The sequence below is a fragment of the Mesoplodon bidens genome (assembly GCF_964165515.1).
Source record: "Mesoplodon bidens genome assembly, chromosome: 14".
Taxonomy (NCBI): Eukaryota; Metazoa; Chordata; class Mammalia; order Artiodactyla; family Ziphiidae; genus Mesoplodon; species Mesoplodon bidens.
Window position 1 is genome coordinate 53,539,571 of NC_138170.1, and position 27,226 is coordinate 53,566,796.

At 34.7% G+C, this 27,226-nt stretch overlaps 1 protein-coding gene across 1 annotated transcript in view; it reads left to right on the forward strand.

Annotated features, from left to right (window-relative positions):
- Positions 1-27,226, forward strand: part of LRPPRC (leucine rich pentatricopeptide repeat containing) — a 104,449-nt gene that overhangs the window by 19,776 nt on the left and 57,447 nt on the right. Inside the window, exons 4-15 of the mRNA XM_081253956.1 lie at positions 837-958; positions 1,063-1,121; positions 1,808-1,894; positions 2,742-2,868; positions 3,203-3,347; positions 3,658-3,803; positions 4,060-4,165; positions 4,243-4,350; positions 10,241-10,359; positions 12,081-12,174; positions 15,287-15,353; positions 26,020-26,047. Of these exons, the coding sequence (XP_081110082.1) occupies positions 837-958; positions 1,063-1,121; positions 1,808-1,894; positions 2,742-2,868; positions 3,203-3,347; positions 3,658-3,803; positions 4,060-4,165; positions 4,243-4,350; positions 10,241-10,359; positions 12,081-12,174; positions 15,287-15,353; positions 26,020-26,047 (1,208 nt within the window). The remainder of the gene's footprint in view (positions 1-836; positions 959-1,062; positions 1,122-1,807; positions 1,895-2,741; positions 2,869-3,202; positions 3,348-3,657; positions 3,804-4,059; positions 4,166-4,242; positions 4,351-10,240; positions 10,360-12,080; positions 12,175-15,286; positions 15,354-26,019; positions 26,048-27,226) is intronic.

A 27,226-nucleotide genomic window follows, 5' to 3' on the forward strand; every position in this document is an offset into this window, starting at 1 on the left:
GTGGCACATATGTACAATGGAATATTACTCAGCCATAAAAAGAAACGAAATGGAGTTATTTGTAGTGAGGTGGATGGACCTAGAGACTGTCATACACAATGAAGTAAGTCAGAAAGAGAAAAATAAATACTGTATGCTAACACATATATATGGAATCTAAAAAAATCAAATAAAAAATGGTTCTGAAGAACCTAGGGGCAGGACAGGAATAAAGACGCAGATGTAGAGAATGGACTTGAGGACACGGGGAGGGGGAAGGGTAAGCTGGGAAGAAGTGAGAGATTGGCATGGACTTATATATACTATCAAATGTAAAATAGATAGTGGGAAGCAGCCACATAGCACAGCGAGATGAGCTTGGTGCTTTGTGACCACCTAGAGGGGTGGGATAGGGAGGGTGGGAGGGAGATGCAAGAGGGAGGAGATAGGGGGATATATGTATATGTATAGCTGATTCACTTTGTTATAAAGCAGAAACTAACAGCATTGTAAAGCAACTATACTCCAATAAAGACGTTAAAAAAAAAAATACAGGGGTCTTGTCAGCATTTTCTAACAGGAAGGGAATACTATGTTTCATAAGTAAGAGAACTTTTAATCCTTGAATAGGCAGTTACTTGTAACTGTCCATTAATTCAGTAATTACTCTCTTGTATACTTAGTTTCCTCTATTCTGACAGGATTTTTATATAGGTGGGTCTAAATATGGGGTATAACGCTGAAGTGATCATTTTACCCTCGTTTGTTTGTTACATTTAAGTGCATATATTTCAGTTGTGATAAAGGGTATGACTTTAAGTGCTCTTCTAAAAATTTGATTTAAATTTCATTTGTAGGTACTGTGTATGATGTAAGTCACTATAATGCTTTGCTTAAAGTCTACCTTCAAAATGAGTATAAATTTTCACCAACTGACTTCTTGGAAAAAATGGAGAAAGCAAACATTCAACCAAATCGAGTAAGTAGTTGCTATTATAAATGTTTATTGGTCATATCCACTTTTATTTTTACCCAGAAAAAAAATTTTTTTAGGAAGTATTAACTGGCCCATTTCATTGACAGGTGACATACCAAAGGTTGATTGCTGCTTATTGTAATATGGGAGATATTGAAGGTGCCAGGTATGTAGTTCTATAAATGTATGTTTAAGCCAACAAATTTGTAAGTCTTGTAAACCTAGAATATTTTCATTCTTCTTTTTTTTTTTTAAGTTTCTACTTAGTAAGAAAATTATTTCAGGAGTATTTTAACCTAGCAAATTTGGTCATATGACTTAGATAAAATATAAAATTTTGTAAAAGGGGAAATGTAATTGAAAATTGCTATTTCAATTAAAGATTTCGTTTACTGGAGCAGAAGTTTAAAATTGTTGAGGTACAAAGCTGGCTTTACTTTTTTTTTTAATTGCTGTTTCCAAAAGTAAATGTTCTTAACCATTTACACTGTATTCATTTATAAAACTGATAATATTCTCTTTATTTCAGTGATTTGTATAAAATTAGTTATGACGTTTCTCTGCTCATGTAAAATTTATTAATACTTTTGGATGGAGGGTTTAAGAAATAAGGAATAAATTGAAATGTACAGTCTCATTTTTAATGAAATGAATCATTAAACTTTATGCTTTTTAAAGGTTAGTTAATACAGAAGAAACAATCAGATTTTTAAAACTTACCTACTGTTTTTAACAAGAGTACTTCAAGACTATTGATATAACTTCAGGGAGTGGAATTTTGTGTGCACATGTTGTAAAAGGTGTTTTTCATGTGTATTTCCAAGAAGTATTTTTATTTCTCTTTTGTTGCAGCAAGATTCTTGGATTTATGAAAACTAAGGATCTTCCAGTCACAGAGGCAGTATTCAGTGCTCTTGTTACAGGGCATGCAAGAGCTGGGTAATGTTGCACCTAAGGTTTTATTCTCAAGTGAGATTTAAATTACAGAAAATTATTGTGGAAAATTCTTAAATTATGTTTATCTACCCTCTCGAAAAAAATCTTGAGTGTGTGTGGTAGAACATGCACATCTTAAAGTAAAATTATTCTTGTTTTTTTTTTTTTTTTTTGCGGTACGCGGGCCTCTCACCGCTGTGGCCTCCCCCGCTGTGGAGCACAGGCTCCGGACGCGCAGGCTCAGCGGCCATGGCCCACGGGCCCAGCCGCTCCGCGGCACGTGGGATCCTCCCGGACCGGGGCACAAACCTGCGTCCCCTGCATCAGCAGGCGGACTCCCAACCACTGCGCCACCAGGGAAGTCCCTAAAATTATTCTTAAATTTATCTGTTTCATCAAACTTTTATTTGAAGATTTCAGTTTTAAAAATTGGACTTGATCCAAAGTAACTGACTTTGTAAAGTTTATTAACTACTCTGCTAGTGACCTGGAAAAGATTTTTATTTTTGAAGAATAATTTACTAAATGTTATTCTTTCCTAAAAAGATAAATTTGAGTCACAACATACCAAGTGAAAGAGGGCATGTTATTTAATGTCTATGTAATTATTATTTAATTTGGTTTCTCTTTTGGAAAAGTTACCTATAAAAATTTGAGATGTTTATGATCTTTATTATTTCAGAAATCTGTTACCAGTTTAATATGTATTATCCTTTTCTGATGTTACGATTCTAAATGGTACTTAAGAATTCTAATTTTAATAAGCGTAAGTAATACATTCTAGATTAAATGATATGACATTTGGCAATATTATGGTAATCTGTTTTATTTTCTTTGAATTAACTTACAGAGATATGGAGAATGCAGAAAATATTCTCACAGTGATGAAAGAGGCTGGAATTGAGCCTGGTCCGGACACATACCTAGCACTGTTGAATGCATATGCCGAGAAGGGTGACATTGACCATGTTAAACAGGTGTGACTTATATAAATAAACATACTTTTAAATCATTTGTATAAACTGTGCTATATTTTGCATGATGCAGAAAAGTGTAGTTTATATCTGTTTTTAAACATATCTCTTGTAGACAGTCTTGAAGGAGAATTCTTACTATAGTTCAGTACTTTGGTGTCGATGTAACAGTTATTGTTGGAATAGAATGTTTTTCTGTTTTATAAAAGAAGTCTTAAACCTTTAGATGGTATGCGTTTCTAATTTTTTAAAATCTTGGTATTTTAATTTATTTAGCTTTAATAAAAAAAAAAACTTGTTTCTAAGTTGTTGTTCTAATTTCTGGAACTGTCTATAGACCCTGGAGAAAGTGGAGAAGTCTGATCTTTACCTTATGGATCGTGATATATTGCAAATTATCTTTAGCTTCAGTAAAGCTGGGTATCCTCAATATGTCTCAGAAATTTTGGGAAAAATTACATATGAAAGAAGATATATTCCAGGTAGTTTTACAATTTTTATTTTCATGATTTTTCTAAAAATAAGAATTACTATTTTTACATGGAAAGGGCATTCTCTAACAATAGGGTATTGTGGTAGATGAACATAGGGTTCTTTTAAAGTCAGCTTAATAAACTGAAAAACTTGGGTGAATGAATACGTGGGAATGTTTTGATTTGGAAGTGTTTCACTATTGTTTAGGCAGATAAATCCTTTTGGTATTTGTAGTTCATAAGTTTGTCTTTCATATTGGTAGCAGTGTAGAAATATTGTTCAAATCAGTAACAAAAGATGTCTTTGTTTTCTTTCCAGATACAATGAACCTCATTTTGCTTTTAGTCACAGAAAAATTGGAAGATACAGCATTGCAGATTTTATTAGCATGTCCTATATCAAGGGAAGACAGTCTGAGTGACTTTGGCAGTTTCTTTTTACGACACTGTGTGACTATGAATACGGTATTTACATAGTCCATTTTTACTTTGTAGACAGTGTAATCGGCAGTGAAATAATATTCTTTAAAATAAGAGAACATATTATGAGATTAGACCAACTATAAATATTAAGAGAACTTTGTTTTTGCGTTGGAAGATTATTGGATAGAAAGAGGGTGAGAAGTTCAAATTTTTTATCTCAAAAGTGGTAGAATATTTGCAGAAGGTCAAATGGTAGGATATTTGCAGATTCAGCTGATGTGGTGCCTTTCTTTTCTAGCCTGCAGAGAAGCTTAAGGACTACTGTAAGAAGTTAAAGGAAGCCCAGATGCACACATCTCCTTTCCAGTTCACACTCCAGTGTGCTTTAGTAGCCAAAAAAATGGGTACTATATTCTCGTAATTAAAACTCAAATAAATTTTGCTGAGGTAGCTTTGTAATTTTTTATGGTGTCTCTTTCAGATTTGGCAGAAGCTCTAATGAAGGCTCTGAAGGAAGAAGGTTTTCCTATCAGAACTCATTATTTCTGGCCATTACTAGTTGGACATCAGAAGGAGAAAAATGTTCAAGGTTAGGTTTTACCTTTTACAGATTTAATAGTGGTTTAGATATCCAGTATAACAGTTTCTACACACATCTAATTGAATTATTTGGGAAAACATGCTTATTAGATCTTGTGAGAAAATAGAATTAAGTCATAGTAAAGTATTGGGTAAACGTTTAAAAAACAAACATAATGGCTTTCTTTCATCTCAATTTCATTTCTTAATTCATCTCTGATCTTGATATTCAGACTTGTGATTATGGTTTTAAATAGTTCATTATTTTTAAGGTTTTCAAAAAACTCTTTAGTTCTTGATTTTACATACATACAGTGTTTGAAATTAGTTTAGCCTTATTAAAGATAAAATATATACAATCAGACCATTTTCTTTGTGGACCAGTCTATTTCTTCTTAACTGAGCTGAGTTAAAATAATAGGAAAGGCAGGAAAACTTTTATTGCAAAATGAATGCTCATGACCTGACAGCCAACTGATTGAAGGACAGAAATGTTCAATCTTTCAGGTTCTTAAGTACGTTTAAGCATTTAGCATACTTTTCCCTGTACACATGGGATGTCTATAGGATATGAATAAGAATTGAACAAATATTAAATTTTAGAGTACAGTATCTAATTCTTTGGTTTGCATTATTGGTAATTCAGAAAGAGTAGTCTCATAAAAAGATGCTTTTAACAGGAGTACTTCCCCCTTGGGGAAACAAAAAATGGTCTTTTTCATTTTATCTCGCCGTATAATGTGCTTTAGAATGAGATGCAGAGTTGTCAGTATGACATTGGGTGACAAACAAAATGCACAAACAACCAAAAAAAGTGCTTTTAGCAGACTTTCATATTGCAATTTTATTTAAATATATAGCCGTCTTCTGGTTTAAAGGAAATAGTGAAACAAGTATTCCCTAATTGTTTCTGGCTGTAAAAGTCTCTAAATCCTTTTTAGAAAAATTTTTGTGAAAATAATATGCTAGTTGATTAACTCTTTGCATATCCTCCCGTTCTGAAAACTCTATAAGCGTTAACCTTTAACCCTAGTATTTTTGAACCACAGAAAGTTTACATCATTGCATGAAAATCTTTGGCTGTGTTAGTATTGTCTACAATACACAGATATGAAAATACTTTTGGTACTCCTGTTGAAATGTTTGTTTATTCATCAGGTAAATTTGCTTTTCTCAACCTATCATGGTATCTAGACTTGAATTGGTTACTGCATTTTTACTACTTAGTAAACATGAAAGAATTCAGGTAATTCTTTCCATAGTTGTAGCTCAAACCAGTAGAAAAGTGGACTTTATCTTGAAGCCATTTTTTTCTTAGAATCTTAGAATCAAAGGTGCCTTGTTGAAAGCTCACATTATATTAATGAAGGAACTGAGAGCCCAGAGAGATTCAGTGGCTGATCTTAGGCTCCACATCTAGTTGTCAGTAGTGCTGGGATTAGAACTAGGATTTCTGTCCTCCTGTTTTAAATACTTATTTTTAATACCGTAACACCTCCATATTAGACACTTGTAAATATGCTGTACTTGTTTTATAAAAATTCTTAGCTATTGGTTAAAAATTAGGTATTGATTTTGGCATTAAGGACATATTTAAAAAGTGGTACCAAGTTTTTTAATCAGTGAAGGTTTTACCTGGAAAAGTAGGAAAGCTGGAAAGTTAACTTGAGAGTACAAGAGATTGTTAGCTGTTTTACAGCTTTTAAAAAGTACTTTCTCCTTTGCAGGAAGTCCTGAAATACAGTAAAGTATGTATTCTACAGTCTTTTCTTCATGTAACAGGGAAATGGCTGTGTATATTCTATATAGTTTCTTCAGTGTAAGATAAGAAAGTAAGATTCTTTTTAGTGCAGTGAATTTGTTTTTTGTCTGGGGAAAGTCATTATAAACTGGTAGAAATAAATAATTAACAGAAGAAATAATGGCTGCAGAGATGGAGGATGTAGAGGAGTGTTTCATAAGGAGTAAATAAAACCCTTCAGGAAATCAAAGAAAGGTATGTAGAGGTCAGATCAGACTGAACCAAGTGCTCAACAGTAGGATGATCAAACTTGTATTGAATTCTAGAATTTTTCTGGCTGCAGATTTGGCCGTCACCAACCCTTAAAAAAGATTCTTATAATGACTTCCTCATGGCTTATCTTGCTAGTATTTTTCTGTTGTGCAAATGGAAAAGTCCTCTCTTAGAATTTTAGCAAATTGGCCCAAGTGAGAGGAAATAATGCAGAATGATTGAGGGATTATCTACATTCCTTGGTATATTTAGGAAACATGAAAATAAGAATATGAAACAGATAAAATAGAAAAGGAAGGGCTGGTATGAAAACCTAAATGCCAGTTGAGTGAATGGTTGAGTAGATGATACTTTTTAAAAGTAAGAAATTGCCTCCTCATAAAGTGAGCACTCTGGGTAGAGTCTAAAATTATGTGGAGTAAACAGTCCTAGTTGGTGGAATTTGTTCAGGAAAACCATGTATCTTTCCCAATAGTTTGAACTACTTTAATTCTTATAAAACTTTTTGAATGGAGACTTTCCTTTAGATTCATAAACTTTCTTGTGCCTACATTTGAAATATTTTTACTAGATTGTTTAGATTTTCTAAGTTCACAGAGGTTTGGGATCCTTGTTTATCTAAGTTAATATATGATTATTTTAATCTTTTATTTTAAAAAGAAATATGAATTATATTTTTGAGCAGGATGTATGTAGGTATGTCAGATCAATCACCTTTCCTTCTCCTTACTGAGAAGTGTTTCCCTCTTCCTGTCCCAACTATAGTTACTGAAGGGATATCCTTGTGTGCTTCCTCAGAGTGCTTGAGGGAGTGACTGAACTTGGCTGAGCAATGGTGTGAACCCAGGTTTTCTTAAACCTGCTTTAGTTTCAGTTGGAAAGATACATAAGTTACAAATACCAACCCAGGTCATCTAAATGAGCAGAATGCACTCCTCTCCCTGAAAAACATTATTGGAAAAATGAATTAAGAGAATGAAATGTATTTGAGGCATAGATGATGAGGGGAAGTGTTTGTATAGGAATAGGAATCTTCTCTCTGCAATCAATTTGTTGGCCTGTTTTCAAACATTAGAAAATGAAAGTTACCTTATGCTAAATTTTAGAAATTAATAGGGTATTTTAAGACAGCTAAAAAAATTAAATCACAGTTACTATTAGCATTTATTTAGTATTTTTAGGGTTTCACACATTTTTTTTTTTTAGTTTTAATGACCACCCTGAGAAGTAAATAGGCAGCTTTATTATCATTCCTGTATGCAAAATGACTTGATCCCACATCCTTCTGATTGGAGGGAAAAGTGTAGGTTTTTGCAGTTTTGTAGTGTTACAAGCACCTGCCAGCAATTAGGAGACAAGGTTTCTTTTTCAAGACATGTCTCTGATCTTGAAGAAATCGCTTACTTTAACAGTTTTGTTAAAATACAGATTATTGGACTTCTAAAGGCATTTCCAGCTTTATTTAAATAGAGAAGTATACACCCCCCTTCTCCCCACCCACCCAATAGGCTGAAAGCCTTGTTAATATGAACCTGATATATTGATCTAAACTGAGTTGTAATACTGCGGTTCTTTTTGTTCAGTATGTTCTGTTTTTCCTATTGACCTCCATCTTCCTCTAGGCCTAGACCACAGAATTTCTTCCATACCTGTGGGTAATATTTACAATTTTTGTTACTTTGCTTCTATCCATTCAATAGGCATGAACTCTTATAGGTCAGAAAATTGCTCTATTTATTGAGTGCCTTAACTCGTATTGCCTTGCTTAATCCATGGATGGTGGGTAGAAGGATCAAGCCAAAAGGTACATGTTAAAGTGTCTAGAAGGCACGGTTCTGGCATATTGCCATTTCTAGTGTGTAAGCTAAGAAATTACGGCTCAGAAAAGTGGAGTTACTTGCTCAGATTTACACTGCCATTAAGTGGAAGAACCAGGGTTGAAAGGTAGGTCTCTTTAAATTGCAAAACCTGTTTTTGTTTTGTCACTTCTCTGTAGTGTCTTATCAGACATTCAGCTATGTACTTTAAACCATGGTCATGAAAGCAGTCATTACTGGCCAGAAGGGACATTGAGGACATTAGATTAGCACAAGACTATTACTAGTAATTGAAAAGCAGCTAAAAACAAAAGAAAAGCAGCTACGTCCTCCTGTCAGGTGCTTAGTAATCTTTGCATATGAAGAAGAGCGCAGTGTGATTGCCATTTTATGATAGATATGAAGGTGACTAGTACTGATTCCCAGGAAGTTGTTAGAGGAATAGTTTTAAATTTTGCTTACAATTATTGTTAGACTTTTGTGTGCTATATGGACCGACTCTACATGCATGTTCTCTTAAATTTATAAGTAAGCACATGCTTTGTCTTTCAGGGTTTTTTCCCTCTTATTTTTACATCTTGAAAAATATATCTAATTATCTAAGGTTTTGAAGATATTAGGTAATTTTAAACATAATGAACTGTTTAAAATGTTTTGATCTATAATCTAAATTTTATCTAAAAGAATTGTGCAAATATTCATAATGTAGTTGGACTTGCCTGTATGTTTTTGTATTCAGTGAGAATTTACAGTCAAGTTTTTGTATTAGAGTGTATTACATAACAAATATATAGAAATACAGTTTTTCTGTAGATGATACCATAGGGCAAAAACAGGGACATTTAGGGGAAGTTTTAATACTGTGAAAGTAATGAAGCTAAAGAAGTAAATTTTAAAGAGGAAAACAAGTGAGTCCTTTCTTTTATTAAACTGCTGTCTCTGTCAAAAATAGGTAATACCTGAGTAGTTTGACAATATTCTAGAATTAATTGGTCTGATTTAAATCAGTTTATACTATTTAAAGCTAACTGTAGCTTTGGAAAACATGAACTGTACTTTTAAGAAGTTAATAAAAGATATTTTTACAAATGGGGGAAGAGAAAGGACTTTTATAGTTTAAAATATAATGAGACTAATTCATTAGAATCAGTTCTCTATTCATTTTTTGTTCTTGTATTATGAAATAGGAAATCACTTGTTGGTCACAATTAGGGAATTCTTTACGTAAGTGCTTAACTTTTTTTTTTTTAAACATATAATTTTTTATCAAAGTAATCACTCAGAAAAATCATACATAGTTTTACAAGTCAAATATACTGCACGGTTTATAACAAAAGCAGCCATCCTCTGCCTACTCCATCCCATCTGAGTCCCATACCTGAGACAAAAGTGTTCGTAAGTGCTTAACTTAAAAACACTTTTGGGCTTCCCTGGTGGCGCAGTGGTTGAGTCCGCATGCCGATGCAGGGGACACGGGTTCGTGCCCTGGTCCGGGAAGATCCCACATGCCGTGGAGCGGCTGGGCCTGTGAGCCATGGCTGCTGAGCCTGTGCATCCGGAACCTGTGCTCTGCAACGGGAGAGGCCACAACAGTGAGAGGCCCGCGTACTGCAAAAAAAAAAAAAAAACAAACAAAAAACTTTTGTCTTGGAAAGATCTCCTCTCACCCCATTCCTCTAAACCCTTCTCTCTGCAGTATTTAGTCATGTCAAGTTTTATTTTGTAGATCCATATTGCTCTGTGATAGCAGTGCTGTTTTATGATCTCTGTTCAGTTGGGATATTGGAAATTACTAAGCATCTTGCTTGTTTTCATTTTTCTTATTATTTCTAGGGTATTTCCTTAGCACTTTCTCCTGAATTAATAGGGAGAGATGAAGGAAGGAGCAATAAAATTTTTTCATTTATCATCTTACTATCCAGTTCTGTTGTTCTTTCTCTTTCAGATAAACAAAATGCTGAGTACTTTTCCTACATTATAATTCAGAAAGTAAATGAACTGAACTTTTTGATTGTTTGTTAATTTATTCCAAGTTCCTCATCTTTGTGCTTCTAAATTTGATTTTACAGGTATAGTTGAAGTCCTCAAAGGAATGCATGAAATAGGAGTAACTCCTGATCAGGAGACATACATAAATTACGTGTTTCCATGCTTTGATAGTGTAAAGTCAGTTCGTGCTATTTTGCAGGTGAGTGCAAGTGTGGTTTTAATTTCATAATTGAAGAACATTTTTTCTCCCTAATGTTTCGTGGTAATCAAAAAAAAAAAAGTCACTGAGCTGAGACTAAAATGGTTATGTTGGTATATAATTTTCTGAAGCTTTGTAAAAATATTGGTTAGTGTAACATCTGTAGGTTTTTTTTTTTTTTAAATATTTATTTATTTATTTTGGCTGCACCAGGTCTTAGTTGTGGCATGTGGGGTCTTTAGTGTGACATTCAGGCTTCTTAGTTGTGGCATGTGAACTCTTAGTTGCAGCATGCATGTGGGATCTAGTTCCCCTACCAGGGATCGAACCTGGGCCCTCTGCATTGGGAGTATGGAGTCTTACCCACTGGACCACCAGGGAAGTCTAGCATCTGTAGTTACTAAACTTAAAAGTCTTACAAAGGTAAAGTAGTGTTTTTCTTGTGTGTTGAAAAGACAGTATGCCAGTATCAGACAAAATTTAAATGAAACAGTTTCACTCTTTAATCCCACTCTACAGTGCAACTGTACCTTTCATTTTTGAATATTACTTTTCACTTCTATATGAATTTTCATAATAAACTCTTAGTATTATTTACTGTTCTGTTTTTTTTTTTTAAGTGATCTTTTCTTTGACCCCAGAGCATTGTTTTCCTGCCAGATAATTCCTGTCCCCACCAGAATAAGTAAGGCATTTATAAAGGGGCATATGAAAAATTGACCCAGTGCACTGGGTCAGCAATGGTTACACTTTCCGTTTTCAGAATAAAGTGCTATGCAATTAGGAACAACGTGGTGGAGTACCACACATTTTAGTAAGAAATATTTTGTTCAGAAGACCTGTTTCCTAGGTGGTTATTCACATAATGCCTTTATTTTTCTAATATTGTTAGAGTGTTCTTTTCTTTCCTTGAAATGATTTCATAATTACAGTCCTCTTAAATGGAGAGTTTATGTCTTGAGTGTCTTTACCTTTCTTCCCTGAGTATTTAACAGTGTGTTTTGACACTGTGCTATACATATTTTACTGTTAAAAAATATATTTAAAAAAGTAATTTTCCCACATGTTCTTGTTTCCCCAAAACCTACTTTTTTCACTTGGCACCTTTACATTATAGTATGTAATTCCACAAATGATTGTTTATGCTTGTATGATGTTTTATTGTGTGGATATACTGTAATTTATCCTTATTCATTTCTTATTATTGATTAGTTAATTTTTAATATTGTGCTATTATTATAAAGTGGTTCAGTAAACATGTTTGGCTAAATTTCAGCCCATATACTTAGATTATTAAATATGATGTTGAGATAAGTCATTAGCCATTTGGAGTTAAATAAAAATAAATTTAATCTTTACCTCATTATATGTCTTAAAATATCATTTTAGATCAATGCATTCAATTTTTATTTTGTTGTTAATTAGAGAATTGTTCTAATGTCTTCAATAGTAAACTCTTCCTAGAAGGAAGGCACTCTAAGGGTAACAGATTATATGAATTTGAAGATAAGCATTTAATTTGGTATGTTGGGACTGTATCTCAGCTTTTGCTGAAGTTTGGTTATTCAGTTTATTTGCATTATTTTAGAAAACGATCTTTTTTAAATGAAGGATTATCAGAATACGGTCATATAAAGAAATGGGAAAACAGGAAATTTGAATGACATATCAAAATATTTTTAGCTGAGGTGTATTATCATTGAAATATGCTTTATCCCTAGGAAAATGGATGTCTACATGAAGATAGTATATTTTCTCAAGCTGAATTGAGAATTGAAGCAGTAAATGGAAACTTAGACTATATTTTATCATTTTGTAAGTATGCAGCATTAGAAGAAAGCTTGACAGGTGTTAATTTCAGTTACTTTTGAGGGCATACAGGGTGGTTCATGCCCTCACTGCCTGCCTCAAGTAGTTCAAAGTATTTTCCTCAAAAGCAAGGAAGTTTTTATATGTTTTATTTGTTAGCCTTATAAGATAGTTTATGAGTTTAACTTGTAGATAATTTGGAAGTAACTTTAAAGTTAATAGGACCTTGGAGATAACGTGGTGTTGGGTTGACTGGGGACCCAGAGGACTTGGGTCCTATTTATAATTAAGCTGCTGATATAGGACCTGAGACAAATATCCGTATTGTTCTTTTGTTTCAATTTTATGAAATGGCATAGTATTGCCTATCTGTCTACCTTGTGGGAGTTGTGAGAATCATAAGAGATCTTGTTTTTGAAAGTGTTTTCTAAACTAATGCCTATTATGGCCCTCAGTTACACAAAGCCATCTCCCAGTCCTCATTATTAAAAATACAGTAAATGTTTCCAAACACTTATAAATGATAGGGTGCTTTACAACGTTCATCACATGTTAATAAACTTCCTCCATTGATAGATGAAGAAAGGCAGAGATGTTAAATGATTTGCCCAAAGTGAGTGATTGAGTCAGACCCAACCAAGATCATCTAATCTTAAACTTATTTTTCCACTGTACTATGTTTTAATTTTAGTAAATTAGACATTTTTTAATTTTAATTTTTAACATATCTATGGCATTATCTTGACAGTGTTTCACATCTTGTGAAAGAGATATCATTTAAAAATAAATATACAAACGTCAATTTCTAGTCCACTGAAATGTTAAAAGTTAAGATTTTATTAACTATTTTCAAATTGTGTAAGTGGAAGCTTTGTAAAAACCAGATTACTGGTATATATTACCTGTGTTTGAGTTATTTAAAATAGTTTATTGTATTATTATAAGGGGAAAGGCGAAGAGTTCAGTATGAAAGCGTTGACTGTTAGAGGTGTAGTTATTTTGAGTGTAAGGTTGAGTATTAATGCTGGCTGCTATCCGAGAGTATTGATTTTGCCTTCTACTCTGTATAATACATAGATTTTCCATGCTGACAAGATGAAAACAGAGAAGCATTAGCTGAGGAATCTAGGTGCATAAGGTGGATACATGAGAGCTGCCTTTTCCCTTTATCATAGCATCCATTCCACTTCACTGTCAACCTCTTGAATTTTTTCACACTTGATTGTTGCTAAGGAAACTAGATGCTTTTTGTCAGCAGCCTTCCATTTTGCTGAGATGTTTCTGGTCACCTTTTTAATGAATAAAAACTTGATAATATTCTGTAAAATACTAATTTGAATAGTTTAGAAATAAGTTTCCAAGAGGTTGTTTATTAAATGTGAAAAAGAAAAATGCCATGAACTTAAAGACTAAAGAAGATTTCAGCTTCCTCACCCTTTGAATTACAGATCTTTGAAGAGCAGTTAGTTCTATAATTGCTGGTATTCCCTGTAGGCTGCTTATAGATAGGCACTTTTGGTTACTACAAGGAATGGCAGGTAGTAGAGAAAAGTAAATGGCTTGTCTTTTTTTTTTAATTGAGGTATAATTGATACACAATATTATATTAGTTTCAGGTGTACAGCATAATGATTCAATATTTGTGTATATTGCAAAGTGGTCACCACAGTAAGCCTGGTTAACATTCGTCCACATACGTGGTTACAAAATTTTTTTTTTCTTGTGATGAGGATTTCAAAGATCTACTCTCTCAACAACTTCCACATATGAAATATAGTATTATTAACTGTAGTCACCATGCTGTACATTCCATCCCCCTGACTTATTAAATGGCTTATTTTGATCAAGTTTGTGGAGTAGTAAGAAACATTTTCCCACTTGATTTTGTAGGCATGGAAATTAATTTGATCAGGCAAAACGAAAGGTTACCGAAAAGCATGTGGTGTATCCACTTTAAAATTCCTGAGTGACTAAATACAGCTCATTTCAGAGACGATTTTTAGAGTTTTAAATGCCACATGAAACCACTGAGAAACTTATGCTTCCTGTTCAAGGGATCTAACAGTCAGTCTAAAGTATTTCTCCTTATGTGTGCGGGTTAAATTTTTATTCATATTTAGGGAGATGAGCAAATCTTAAAACCTACTCTGATTTTTCCCATGAGTTTTTTTTTTAAGTTAACCAGCTATCTTAATCTTTACCTAAACTGTATTTATTAATTCTGTCTTCAGAATTTGCCTCCACTATGAGTTCCTATCTAATTCCATCGCTCTTGAATCATTCAGTAGCAGCTTTGCATATATACTGAAAAGATTAAAACAATCACTTATAACATGGCACTATTTTAATATAGTGACAGGGAAAAATAAATTCAGGATATGCCTACTGTGATTCTGTCCCAAGCTAATTACGGCAAGGGTTATGTGGAGAACCAGGTCTTATGCATTAAGGCCTGATTCTTATATTTATACTAAGGCAAATCAGGCTTAGAATGTCAGCATTGAAACATACAAGGCTGTAGACTTAAATACCAAAATGAATAGTAGAGCAAACAAATCATCAGAAAAGTGAAAGAGTATAAATCAGTTACATAACAGAGGTAAAGAGGTTATTACGACTTTAGGTTGTCACTCTTGCATGAATGTAGGTCATAGATCATGTGGAAAATAGAATGAGGAAGTGTAAGTGGTTCAACAGAATCCAACACCACTCTCAGAAAAGAACTTTCCCCCACATCTTTGTCTTTAAAGGGTAGTTACAGTCTCTCCCTTCATAGTGCCATGTTGTCCAGTAACATACAGCCTTGGTATGTGTACCAGACTGACTTTGCGTATGCTGGTAGATTAGTTATTGCCATTTATACAAAAGAATATTTATAAATTCATTAGTTGTATAGATTTATGTAAATGAAGTAAAGTGTTTTAAAAGGATAGCTTATATTGCCAGTATATATTTCTGCAATTTCTAATTAACTTTGTATGAAAACTTTTCCATTTTTAAAATAATATTTCCCAGATGAAAATTGAAAGGTATTGGTATAAATGTGCTTTCAAATAAATTGATAATTTAAGTTTTTGGTTTTGGTCTGGGGTTTTATGATGATTATTTTCTTTTGCAGTGGAATCAAATACATTGCCTTTCTCATTTGCTTCATTGAGAGGCAGCCTAATTCTAGGCTTTAGGAGGTAAGATGATCACCTTATATAATCTTTGCCTGAATATAGACTGATTTCTCCTTTTTGCCCTACTGTGTGAGGAAAGAAACGGATATTCTTATCTTCCAATATACTAGTTACCTGAAATAACCTTATCTATTTTATTCTTCCTACTAAGTAGTTGTGAGTTTAGGCTGCCTTTTTTTTATCATCTATTCCAAGAAATTCATACTGATTTGGTAGAGGTCTTGTTTCAAAAAAAGAAAGCACTCTTTGAATATGGCGAGTTGGAGTTATAGACAAATTTGCATGTATATTTGATTTATACTTTGAGCATTTAATTACAAGAAGACTTTTATTCAGTGTAATACTACTCTCCTCAGTCTGCTCAGGGAACGTTAATGACCTTTTCTCCCAATTTTGTTGTTTTGAAAATATTCAAACATAAAGACAAGTTGAAAGAGTGGTAAAGGAAATACTCACATACCCTTTATGTAGATTCACCAATTGTTGATATTTTGCCATATTGACTTGCTTTCTCTCTCATACACTTTTTCTCTAATATATACATATGGACATATACATATACATATATACACTTTTTCTCCTTTTTTGCTGCACTCCTTGAAGTTGTAGACATCATGATACTGGATCCTTCAACATATCTCTCAAGAATAAGGTCATCATCTATGTAATCACAATACCAGTATCACTCCTAAAAATTAACAATATTATAATATCAACTAATATACATAGTGTGTGTAAGATTGTCCCAGCTATTCTAAAATTCTTTTATAGCTGTTTTACTTTTTGAGGATTCAGTTAAGTTCATGCACGGTATTTGATGGCTATCTCTTTATTCTCTTAAAAACAATTCCTTACTTTTTTGGTGGTGGTGGGGAAAGAGTCGAGGCTTCTTTCTCTATAGAATGTCCCTCTCATATTTTGTGTTTACCTAATTTTTCCCTCACGATCAGACTCAGACTGAACATTTTTAGCAAGTATATGTGATTGGCATTTCTTAAGGAATGTAATGTCAGGTGTCCAACTTTGGTGCCATCAGCTAATTTTGATCATTTGCTTACATTGGTGGCCCCCACTTCTCTTCCTTGCAAAGGAACCTCATCTTCTTTGTAATTAGTAAGGCATCTGTGGGGTGATACTTTGAGATAGTGTGTCTACCCTGTTTCCTAGCACCTTTCACTCAGTGGTGATAGTAGCCGTTGGTAGTCCTTGTTGAATCAGTTGTTAGCAGAGGTGGTTGCAAAAGGGTGAGTTTCTAATATTGTCATTCTTTCTGTGTTTATAATGTTAATGACTTCTGATATTGATCCCAGTAATTTTTAGACTGTTTGTTGATGGAAGCAGTAGGTTTTCTGTTGACATCTCCGGAACCTCCATTGCAGGCAAGAAGAGATAGAACAAGTAGGAGGGATTCTTGTTGCCGTTCTTTGTTTAGCCAGTACAGTTCCACTCCTCTCATACACCTACGTACATTTAAATAATTGCTGTTTTCCTGAAGTTAAGAAAAAAAAAACAAACCAAGGTCTGTGCCTTTAAAAATAAAATTTGAAAAATACAGAACACATAATCAAGTAGATAAAAATGCTAGTAGAGCCAGATTTTAAAACAAGAACCCATAATGCATTATGAAGTGAAATATAGTGACTTTTCATATAATTGTCCTTGACAAAAGACTTGAAAAAAAGTTTTTCATATAAACTTCCAGATCATGGGTATTTCCTTCTTTACCTTTATTATTATTTTTTTAGTCAGTTTGAAAGGCGGTTGTTATATTTCACAAATCCTACACTTCTTTTTTTTTTTTTGTGGTAGCGGGCCTCTCTCTCACTGCTGTGGCCACTCCCGTTGCGGAGCACAGGCTCCGGACACGCAGGCCCAGCGGCCATGGCTCATGGGCCCAGCCATTCCGCGGCATGTGGGATCTTCCCAAACCGGGGCACGAACCCGCGTCCCCTGCATCGGCAGGCAGACTCAACCACTGCGCCACGAGGGAAGCCCTAGGCTTCCTTTTTTTAAAAAATAAATTTATTTATTTTTGGCTGCGTTGGGTCTTTGTTGCTGAGCTCAGGCTTTCTTTCTCTAGTTGCAGCGAGTGGGGGCTACTCTGTTGCAGAGCATGGGCTCCAGGCCTGTGGGCTCAGTAGTTGTGGCTCATGGGCTTGGTTGCTCCGTGGCATGTGGGAGCTTCCCAGACCAGAGCTTGAACCCTTGTCCCCTGCATTGGCAGGTGGATTCTTAACCACTGAGCCACTAGGGAAGCCCAATCCTAGACTTCTTAAACAAAGTACTTGGACTATAAAGTTGATTCATTATGATGAAAAAAACCTAATTGCATATTCTGATATATACCTAGGTCAGTCATCGACCTTTTTAGTGGCTTAAAGATTATAGTATGGAGAGCTGCTCACCTCTCCAGTAAGCGTGTCTGGTTGCTGTGTTTTCTGTTTCTACTTTTTAATTTTGTGTCATCTTTGCTGTAAGATTTTTTTTTTTTTTTTTACTGTCCCTCTTGACAACTTTCAGTTGTACTTAACCTTAACCTACATACACTAAAATAATTTGCTGTTTCTGGTTTATTTTATTTTATTTTTTAAAATAAATTTATTTATTTATTTTTGTCTGTGTTGGATCTTCGTTTCTGTGCAAGGGCTTTCTCTAGTTGCAGCGAGCGGGGGCCACTCTTCATCGCAGTGCACGGGCCTCTCTTGTTGTGGAGCACAGGCTCCAGATGCGCAGGCTCAGTAGTTGTGGCTCACGGGCCCAGTTGCTCCGTGGCATGTGGGATCTTCCCAGACCAGGGCTCGAACCCATGTCCCCTGCACTGGCAGGCAGATTCTCAACCACTGCACCACCAGGGAAGCCCCGTTTCTGGTTTATTGTGGGCTGGGAAGTTAGGTACCCTAATGCACTGCAATTTGGAAAAATAAAATGTTCTAAATAAGGGCATGCTTATCTTTTTTTGCTCCTATTTTGTAACAGAGATTTTGTGGTAGCTATTTTGATTATTAGAACATAAGTTCCATGTTTGTTTGGTTTATTGCACTATCTTCAGCATGTAGATATTAATACCTGGCACATGATCAGCACTGTTGAATTAATTATCGAGGCCTTATATATTCTGTGTTTCTGCCTCTGTTTTTGAGCATTCCCCTTAATTCAACAAGTATTTATTGTTGAGATTGGAGATGTTGGTTAGGATCAGATTGTAAAATTTTTTAAAAACATGAAGGAACTTGTCCTTTATTCTGAAGAAAGTAGACTAACTTGTGCAGTGTGGAGGCTGGCTGAAGCAGAGATACATCTAGGATGTATTTGAATCTCAGACGTTATATTGTTCACTTCTAGAAATTCAGATTTTTTTTTTAATCTTCCATGTCTCCTTATCATGTTCATGCTTCTTCTCTATATGGAGATATTAATGATAGATGTTTTGATGTTCTTGCCTACTAATTCTGTTAATTTTTTTTTCAGACATCATACATTTGTACTTGTTTATAATTTCTGATTGGATGCCAGATGTGGATTTTATGTTGGTGGATACGGATTTTTTTTTTTTTTTCAATTCCTCTAAATATTTTTGAGTTTTGTTCTGAGACAGTCTTAAGTTACTTGGAACAGTTTTCTTAGTGCTTGCTTCTGTGCCTTGTTAGGTAGGACTAGAGCAGCTTTTTTTTTTTTTTTTTTTTTTTTTTGCGGTACGCAGGCCTCTCACTGTTGTGGCCTCTCCCGTTGCGGAGCACAGGCTCTGGATGCGCAGGCTCAGCGGCCATGGCTCACGGGCCCAGCCGCTCTGTGGCATGTGGGATCTTCCCGGACCGGGGCACGAACCCACGTCCCCTGCATCAGCAGGCGGACTCTCAACCACTGCGCCACCAGGGAAGCCCTAGAGCAGCTTTTAGTCTAGGATTATTCCCACTAAATTAGTCAAGCCCTACTATTAAGGTAGTATCCTCCTGATAATGATAATTCTATCTGCTAGCCCATGTATTTTGAGATTATTGGGAATGTGAACTATTCCAATTCCATGTGTGGGTTTTGGGAATTGTCTTTTTTTGAGCTTCTGGAAAGTTCTCATGTAGTTTCCTGGACTTCAGATTGTTTCTTCACTCGAATGTGCTTATCAGTACTTAGCTGAAGCCTGAGGACAACCCTCTGCCGTTCTCCAGGGCTCTCTGTTTGTCAAGGTCTGTCTGCTCTGATAGCCCTATAAAAACAAGTTTTAATTAGTCCCTTCCAGAGAAATATTTTAAATCTCTAGGTCCTAAAACTATATTATGTTGATGAATTTTTCTTATTGTAGAGACTGCAAAGTTTCAGGTGGTGGTAATTTGGCATTAATCATAAGAATGTGCAAAATTTGAAGTATTTGACTAGAGGTGATTTCTTTCTTTTCCTCCCACCCCCAAAACTATTAAAAATTCAAAACATAGTCATTACAGTCCATTGTCTTGGCATTAATGTAGCCTTCTCTTCTTTCATTTGATGCTGAGCCAAATAGTATATATATTTTCAAATCCCTTTGTCAGGACATTCAGCACAGCTTTTGAAACAGTCACCTATCACATGCTTCTCAGGGTCCAGTTGTACTCTTCTGGCAACTTTAGAATTGGCTGACTGACTGAAAGCTGTTCTGAAAACCAAACTGATTGGTATTGCCAGTAGAGTCTTGCAGCTCCTATAAGGATTAGCCCATAAGAGATTCACTTAAAGTTACCCAAAAAAAATTATTCATAGTTATCAGAAATAAGTTATAAAACATTAAATGAGATAGCATAGTCACTTTAGCTAATTCTAAGGGAAACTGGGATGTGCATTTCGGTATTGGAATGCAATTTTTGTAAGAGTTATCTGCCCTTAGTATTACCTGCCTAATAGTGGTAGATCCATGGTCCAAGAGGCAGTAGTTCCTCCCATGTGTTCTGTAACCTGTTTGGGCCCAGATTAATTTTTTATGCCATCCCACAATATTTTTGAAAGACCAACACTATTTTCTTCATATATTCTGAGAGTGGTGTTTGAGTGGTGTTTAAGTGGCAAGCTAGTATTTCTGTAAATTGATAAGCTCAGGAGATGGTCATTGAATACCAATTAAGTGTCATGCCTTCCCAAAGTTTCCCAATGTATAAACCAAATTAGTAGCCTATAGAGGCTAAGTCACCTATATAAAATGTTTAAAATTCAGTATTGCTATTAGTTAGGGAAGGATTATTCAAGGTTATTAGGGAATTTTTACTTTTAAATTTTTTTTAAAAAATAAAGCTATTTTAAAGAATTTGAAAGGGCATTTACTCTGACTGGTAAAGTTAGTGAATTCTGTCAAATCCAGGGCAAGAATATGTTTAGTATGAATAAGACTTTCTTTCCTCTTAACAATAGCACCAGTTGAACAAAGTTCAAATGAGAAAGAAGGCAGTGTACATTTTGTATATTACTGAAAACTTCACCCAGAAATATCGAGTCACTTCTAAGAGACAAAATGTCGCTGAAGATAGTTCAAAATTTGGTTGGCAAATACCAAAAAGAGAAATGTTTGAGAATTGGCTTGGAGGCACTTAAGTCTTCATAGTCCATAGATAAAGAGTTCTGTGATATAAGGAGAGATTTTTCTGACCCAGTGGCAAGAGTTTGAACTTGACAAGTGGGAATCTGTACCATTGGAGCAGGGCTGCCTTTCACATGTTGAAAAAAATCAAGTTTCTGACACTAGCCCTGTCACAGTCAACCAAGTTAAGTGCCAGGTGTTAAGTTCCTCTTTTCAGTCAGCCAGTGAGGCTCCCACTCAATGACATTTTTACAAGGAGAAGGGAAGTACTTCATGAAGTACAGTTTGTGAGTACTCAGGAAATATTAGCTCTTAGTGTGTGTTAAAGGCTGGGACTGTGAGGTAATAGGTAATTCAAGAATGAATAGGAATCTTCTTGCCCCCAACTTGTTAACTAGGTACCAGAAAATAGGAAAGCAACTGCAAACTTATCTTGATAATTATGAATATATAGAGGAGAAGATACTATCTGAATGGATAAAGAAGATGTGGTGTGTACACATGTGCATACACACACACACACACAATGGAATACTCCTTAGCCATAAAAAGAATGAAACAATGTCATTTGCTGCAACATGGAGAGACCTAGAGATTATCATGCTAAGTGAAGTAAGTCAGAAAGACAAATATCATATATCACTTTTATGTGGAATCTAAAATAAGATACAAGTGAACTTATTTACAAAACAGAAACAGACTCACAGACATAGAAAACAAACTTATGGTTACCAAAGGTGAAATGGGGGGAGGAATAAATTAGGAGTTTAGGATTAGCAGATGCAAACTACTATATATAAAAGAGATAAACAACAGGTCCTACTGAATAGCACAGGGAACTATATTCAATATCCTGTAATAAACCATAATGAAAAAGAATATGTGTATATATATATATATATATATATATATATATATATAACTGAATCACTGTCTCTTTCTGCCAAGGTTAGGGGCGGAATGGGTCAGGGCAAGATGTGTAGAGAAGGTGCTGAACTGAGGTTAAAGGATGAATAAGCATTTGCCCAGGGGAAGGAAGGGCATTCCAGGCAAAGGCATTGAAGCTGAGAGAACAGTGCATTTGGGAACCTGATGATAGATTGACATAATGGTTGCCCATGAAATAATGGCAAGAAATAAAGCCAAAATGGTAGCCTGGGGCTCTTCACAAATGATCTCATTCTAAGTTATGAAGTTTAGACCTTGAGTCATGGCTTTCAGCCGCTGAAAGATTGACATAATGAAGGTTAAGACTGACAATGGATATTTGAAGCGGGGAGAAAAGGGTACCGGTAAGGGTAGGTGGGGGAATAGGACAACAGCAAGAGGTAATCAGCAATTCGTGGGATCCTTTTAGGTGCCTGTGGAACTTCCGGTGAAGATAATTCTAAACTTAGCCTCTCTGAGTCTGTTTCTTCTGGGAAACAGGGAATTTAAATACCTACTTGTAGGATTGTCTTAAAAATTTAAAAATATAATGCACTTGGAACCTAGTACAGAGGATTGTTTTTAAGGAGCACCTAGGGAAGGAGGATTTCTGAAACAGATTGAGTAGCATCACTGGAAGACTGGCAGGGAATGATCAACAACACAAATCTCAAAACTTAGTCAAAGGGGACCAGAAGGTGTTAGTTGAATTTTGAATTGAGATTAGTGGTAATAGTAAGAGTACTTTCAGTGGAGGTTTGGGGCCAGAAGCCAGATTGCACGGATTGAATGTGTGATGAAGAAGTGTTAACTATCCTTCACACAGCTTAGTTTAAAAGATTCTGTGTGGGGTTTTTTAGTTTGTTTTTTCTGGACCTGTGCCATCTGTCATGAAGCTTCACGTTCAAGGTAGTGCTTTTAGTCATTTTCAGTTACTTTAGATATGTGTACAGTTTTGCAAGTTTGCCTCTTTGCCTTCCCTAGGTACTTCGTGCCAGGTTTGATGGCAATTTACTATCTTAGGAATACTTTTTGTTCTACATTAAGTTGATGTTTGATGAAAGATATGATTAAAGTAGCTTTCCTTAAAAAGAAAGCCCAGTTTATTAATGCTGAGAGTTAGAATAGAGATGTAAAATTTAGACCAGAGATGGTATGTGTTTATTTTTCATTATGGAGCTTTCCATCATTCACGAAAGTAGAACTCCAAAGTAGCCACTGCCCAGCTTCAACAGTTAAGATTTGGGCAGTCTTGTTTCATTTATTCCTTCCCCACCGCCACCCCCCTTTTTTCCCCTAGACTGTTTAAAATTATGGACCTCTTGTCATTCTGTCTCATGTATACCTCAGAACTTACTTTAAATAAAACAACCACTGTAATGTTATCACACCTGACAAAACTAACAGTAACTGAGAAAACGAATTCACCAAAGTCCCAGAGGGGTCCATGGTACAGGACAGATGACAAACCACTGCAAATCTTGCCACTTAATATTGTGCACTTTTGGGCATTGGCTTCTCAAGTCCTTGCAAACTGATTTCCCTACTCCCCTTCTTCCCACCTTCCTCCCCAGCACCACCACCCCCTACCCCAATTCCTTAGGTGTGGTAAGCATCTATCTACAGGTTCAGGTTTCTTGGAATTAAAGCGGATTCTAGCCTAACCAAAAAAGATGCCTGATTTTTTTATCAATATAGATTTTTACTGTATCTTATTCTTCACTGCACAGCATTTTATCTTCTTTTTTTTAAAACTAATTAATTTATTTTGGCTGCGCCAGGTCTTAGTTGCAGCACGCAGGATCTTCGTTGCGGCATGAAGGATCTTTAGTTGTGGCATGCGGGCTTCTTAGTAGTGGCATGTGAGCTTCTTAGTAGTGGCATGCATGTGGGATCTAGTTCCCCGACCAGGGCTCGAACCCGGGCCCCCTGCATTGGGAGCGTGGAGTCTTACTTGCTGGACCGCCAGGGAAGTCCATATCTTCATATTTTGAATGCTCACTCTTCTTTCACTTACTATTTGGCCCCCAAAAAAAAAATTTTTTTTTTTTTTCAAACATATAGAAGTGTCAAGTCGGAGGAGGCTGCTCTGTAATCAGTGGATGGATGAGCTGAAAAACTTTCTTGTAACAGTTGGGAGATTGTCTTCCAGTTCAGCCTAGAGATACAATTTTTAGGTCAGTTTATCATGTCTTCTGCTAACTGATTACTCAGAGATTTTCCAAAATTGGAAGAAACACTATTAAATGCAGGGCTTTGTAAACATTTTTTTCCCCCACTTATGAATAAGATTTCATCTTTTTCAGAACTTTTTCCTAATGTGCTTTAGTAGGAGGGATGATTTTTATCATAAGGCAGAGGATTCTAGAGGGGCATGGAACATGTTTTTATTTTCTGTTTTGAAGTAATTATGGAGTCATGGAAGTTGCAAAGATAGGACACAAAGGGCCTGTATACTCTCCATCCGTTTTCCCCCAATGGTTACATCTCATTTTATCACACGTATAGATTTGTGTAACCATTACTGCAGTGAAGATACAGAACTATGCCATCACTACAAATTACCCCCGCCCCCAGTACCTCTTTATCTCCCATCCACCATCCCTAACCTATGGCAACCTCTGATTTGTTCTCAATTTTTATAATTTTAGTTTGCAAAGGTTATATAACTGGACTCATAGAGTATATCATATTTTGAGATTGGCCTTTTTTCACTCAGCGTAATGTCCCTGAAATCCATCCAAGTAGTCATGTGTGTCAGTAGTTCATTCTGAATGTTTTTAAAGTTAAAATAAGTGCCTTATTAACTCACTATACCAAAACAGTCCACCCTAAACTACCCAACCTCAAGTTTAAAGAGGGCTATGAATTTTTGTGGGTATAGGTTTAAAAAGGCCTGTAAGTTTTGTGGGTATTTTACAATGTTAAGTATAATATACATAATTATAATAAATATATAAATCATATTTGCATTGTAAAATTATCATTAAAATGTAACTAGTCTCTTTAAAGTAGATTCTGTGTTTGAATTAAATATACAAAGCTTACAGACATTAAGTTTACAAAGCTTAAATAGTATAAGACTAGGGTTCATTGGTTACCCAGTTTTGTAAATGATTTTTCATTTAAACAGTCAGAATTTGGGTGAGCTGTTCTTTTTGCTTTCCTGAAATAATTTCAAATTTATAGAAAATTACAAGAGTAGTACAGAGAACTTTATTAACTTTTAGCAGTTTTTGACATTATCATTATACATTCTTTCCATCTATTTATACATGCATGTATATATAAATTTTAATTTTTTGGAACTATTTGGGCTTAGGTTGCATATGTCATGACCCTTTATCCTTAAATATGTCAGTATATAATTCCACAGAACAAAGATGTTCCCTTAACACAACTGCATCACAGTTGACAAATTCAGGAAATTTAACGTTGATGGAATATTTTTATCTAATATAGCTCATATACCAGTTTTATCAATTATTTTCTCTTTCTTGCTCTCTTTTTTTTTTTTTTATTTTCCTCCCTCCAGAACAGAATCCAGTTCAGGGACGGATGTTAGTTGTCTTTTCTCTTTAATTTTCTCTGATCTGGAACAGTTCTTCAGCCTTTGTCGTTTATGACATTAATAGTTTAATAGTTTTGGAGAATACAGGCCGGTTATTTTCTAGAATGTTCCTCATGATGGTTCCCCGTGATTAGTTTCATGTTACATCCCTGATTGGAATACCACAGGAGTGATGTTCTGTCCTTCTCGGAATTATATCTAAAATGTGTCCATCAGCATCTCATTAGTGGTATTAATTTTGATCACTCAGTGAAGATATTGGTGCAATTTCTCCATTATGTGGTTAGTGTCTTTACCATTACAAGTAATAAGCAGTCTTGGGTAGATACTTTGAGACCGTGCAAATATCCTGCTCCATCAAACTGGGACCCCAAGATTTACTTGTTCTTGAATCAGAGCAAGAGCAAGAATCAGTAAATCTCTTTATTTTGAGGGTTCAAAGTAAATGAGAGTCAATCTTTCTAAATTACCTTGGCTTGAAAATTCACCTTGATTTTGGAAACACTTATTTACTTATATTTTTTAGGGCTTTCATCTGTATGCATTGCATATAATAATTGCTAGTGTCTTTTAACTTAAAAATGTTTTTTAAACTTTTGGGTTTATTTTTAATCCTTTGCTGCCCCCTGCAGGTCTATGAATATAAATCTTTGGAGCAAGGTAAGTATTCCTAATATTGCAAATCATAACGTGGTATATAAAAAGCAAAAGTTATAATAGCTTCATATATTTGTCATGTATCATTATAAATTAAGTGAATTTAGAATCTTCAAGTTGGTCATTTTAGTTTTAAAACTGCTTTCCTGGAGCGTGAAATTTATTATTGAAGTGATCCTTTACTTTGTCCTAAATTCTTCATAAGGTTTTCAACTTTTCCAAAAAACAACTGTTAACATTATTGCAGTAACCATACAGATTTAATAATTATTTTTAAAAAATATATGCATGTGTGTATATGTTTGTGTATCTATATGTACATCTATATATGAATGATATACAAATCAATTTTAAACTGCTATCTTTTTAAGAAGTTAACTGCTTTTATGCAGGAAGTACAATGATCCTTATGCTGAATTACAAGAATATTTGTAGCTTAATAAAATCAGAATGCACATTATTGATTGGAATTCCCAATTTAAATATTTTTTAAAAATCTTTTCATTCAGTTCTCTTTTTAGTATTACCTTAAACTGCCATTCAAACTGTATAGTCAGTTATAATATATGGTTGAGATGTTTATATTTAGCACTAATTTTTTGACTTGAAAGATTTTTCATTGGTTTATTAAATGTGTCTTTGTTCAAAATTTGGTGTTAAATTTGGCTGTCATGTCTGATGTATGGCTACAACTTCTGGTAGAATTTATTGTCTACCTTCTACACTTGTCTGTGTTGGTTAAAAAACAGTTTGTAGGTAAGGATTGTTTTGTTTTGCTTTGCTTTTGAACAGTTTCTACCTTAACCTTTGAATTGCTATTAACAGCAGCATGATTTCATGGTGGAGTGAAGTGGGGTATGGTCAGCTTTGCCTGATTTTCCATATTAGAAAATAAATAGTTGAAGAAGCTGCTGTAGTTTGAGCTGTTAATACTTATAGTATGTGCCAGACACTATTTAAAGAACAAATAAGTTCTATCGTAATATACACATGAGGTAATTCAGAATTCCTAACTCATATCACTTCAGAAAACTATGTTCCTTTCTTATTATCTTCTGCCTGTGGATATATAGTCAAGTACTGTGTTCAAGAGTTAGATGTCAGTACTGTATGTAGGTTTTGTAATCGTTTTCATCATAATATATATTTGAATTTTTTAAATTGAAATTTTGTGGGCAGAAT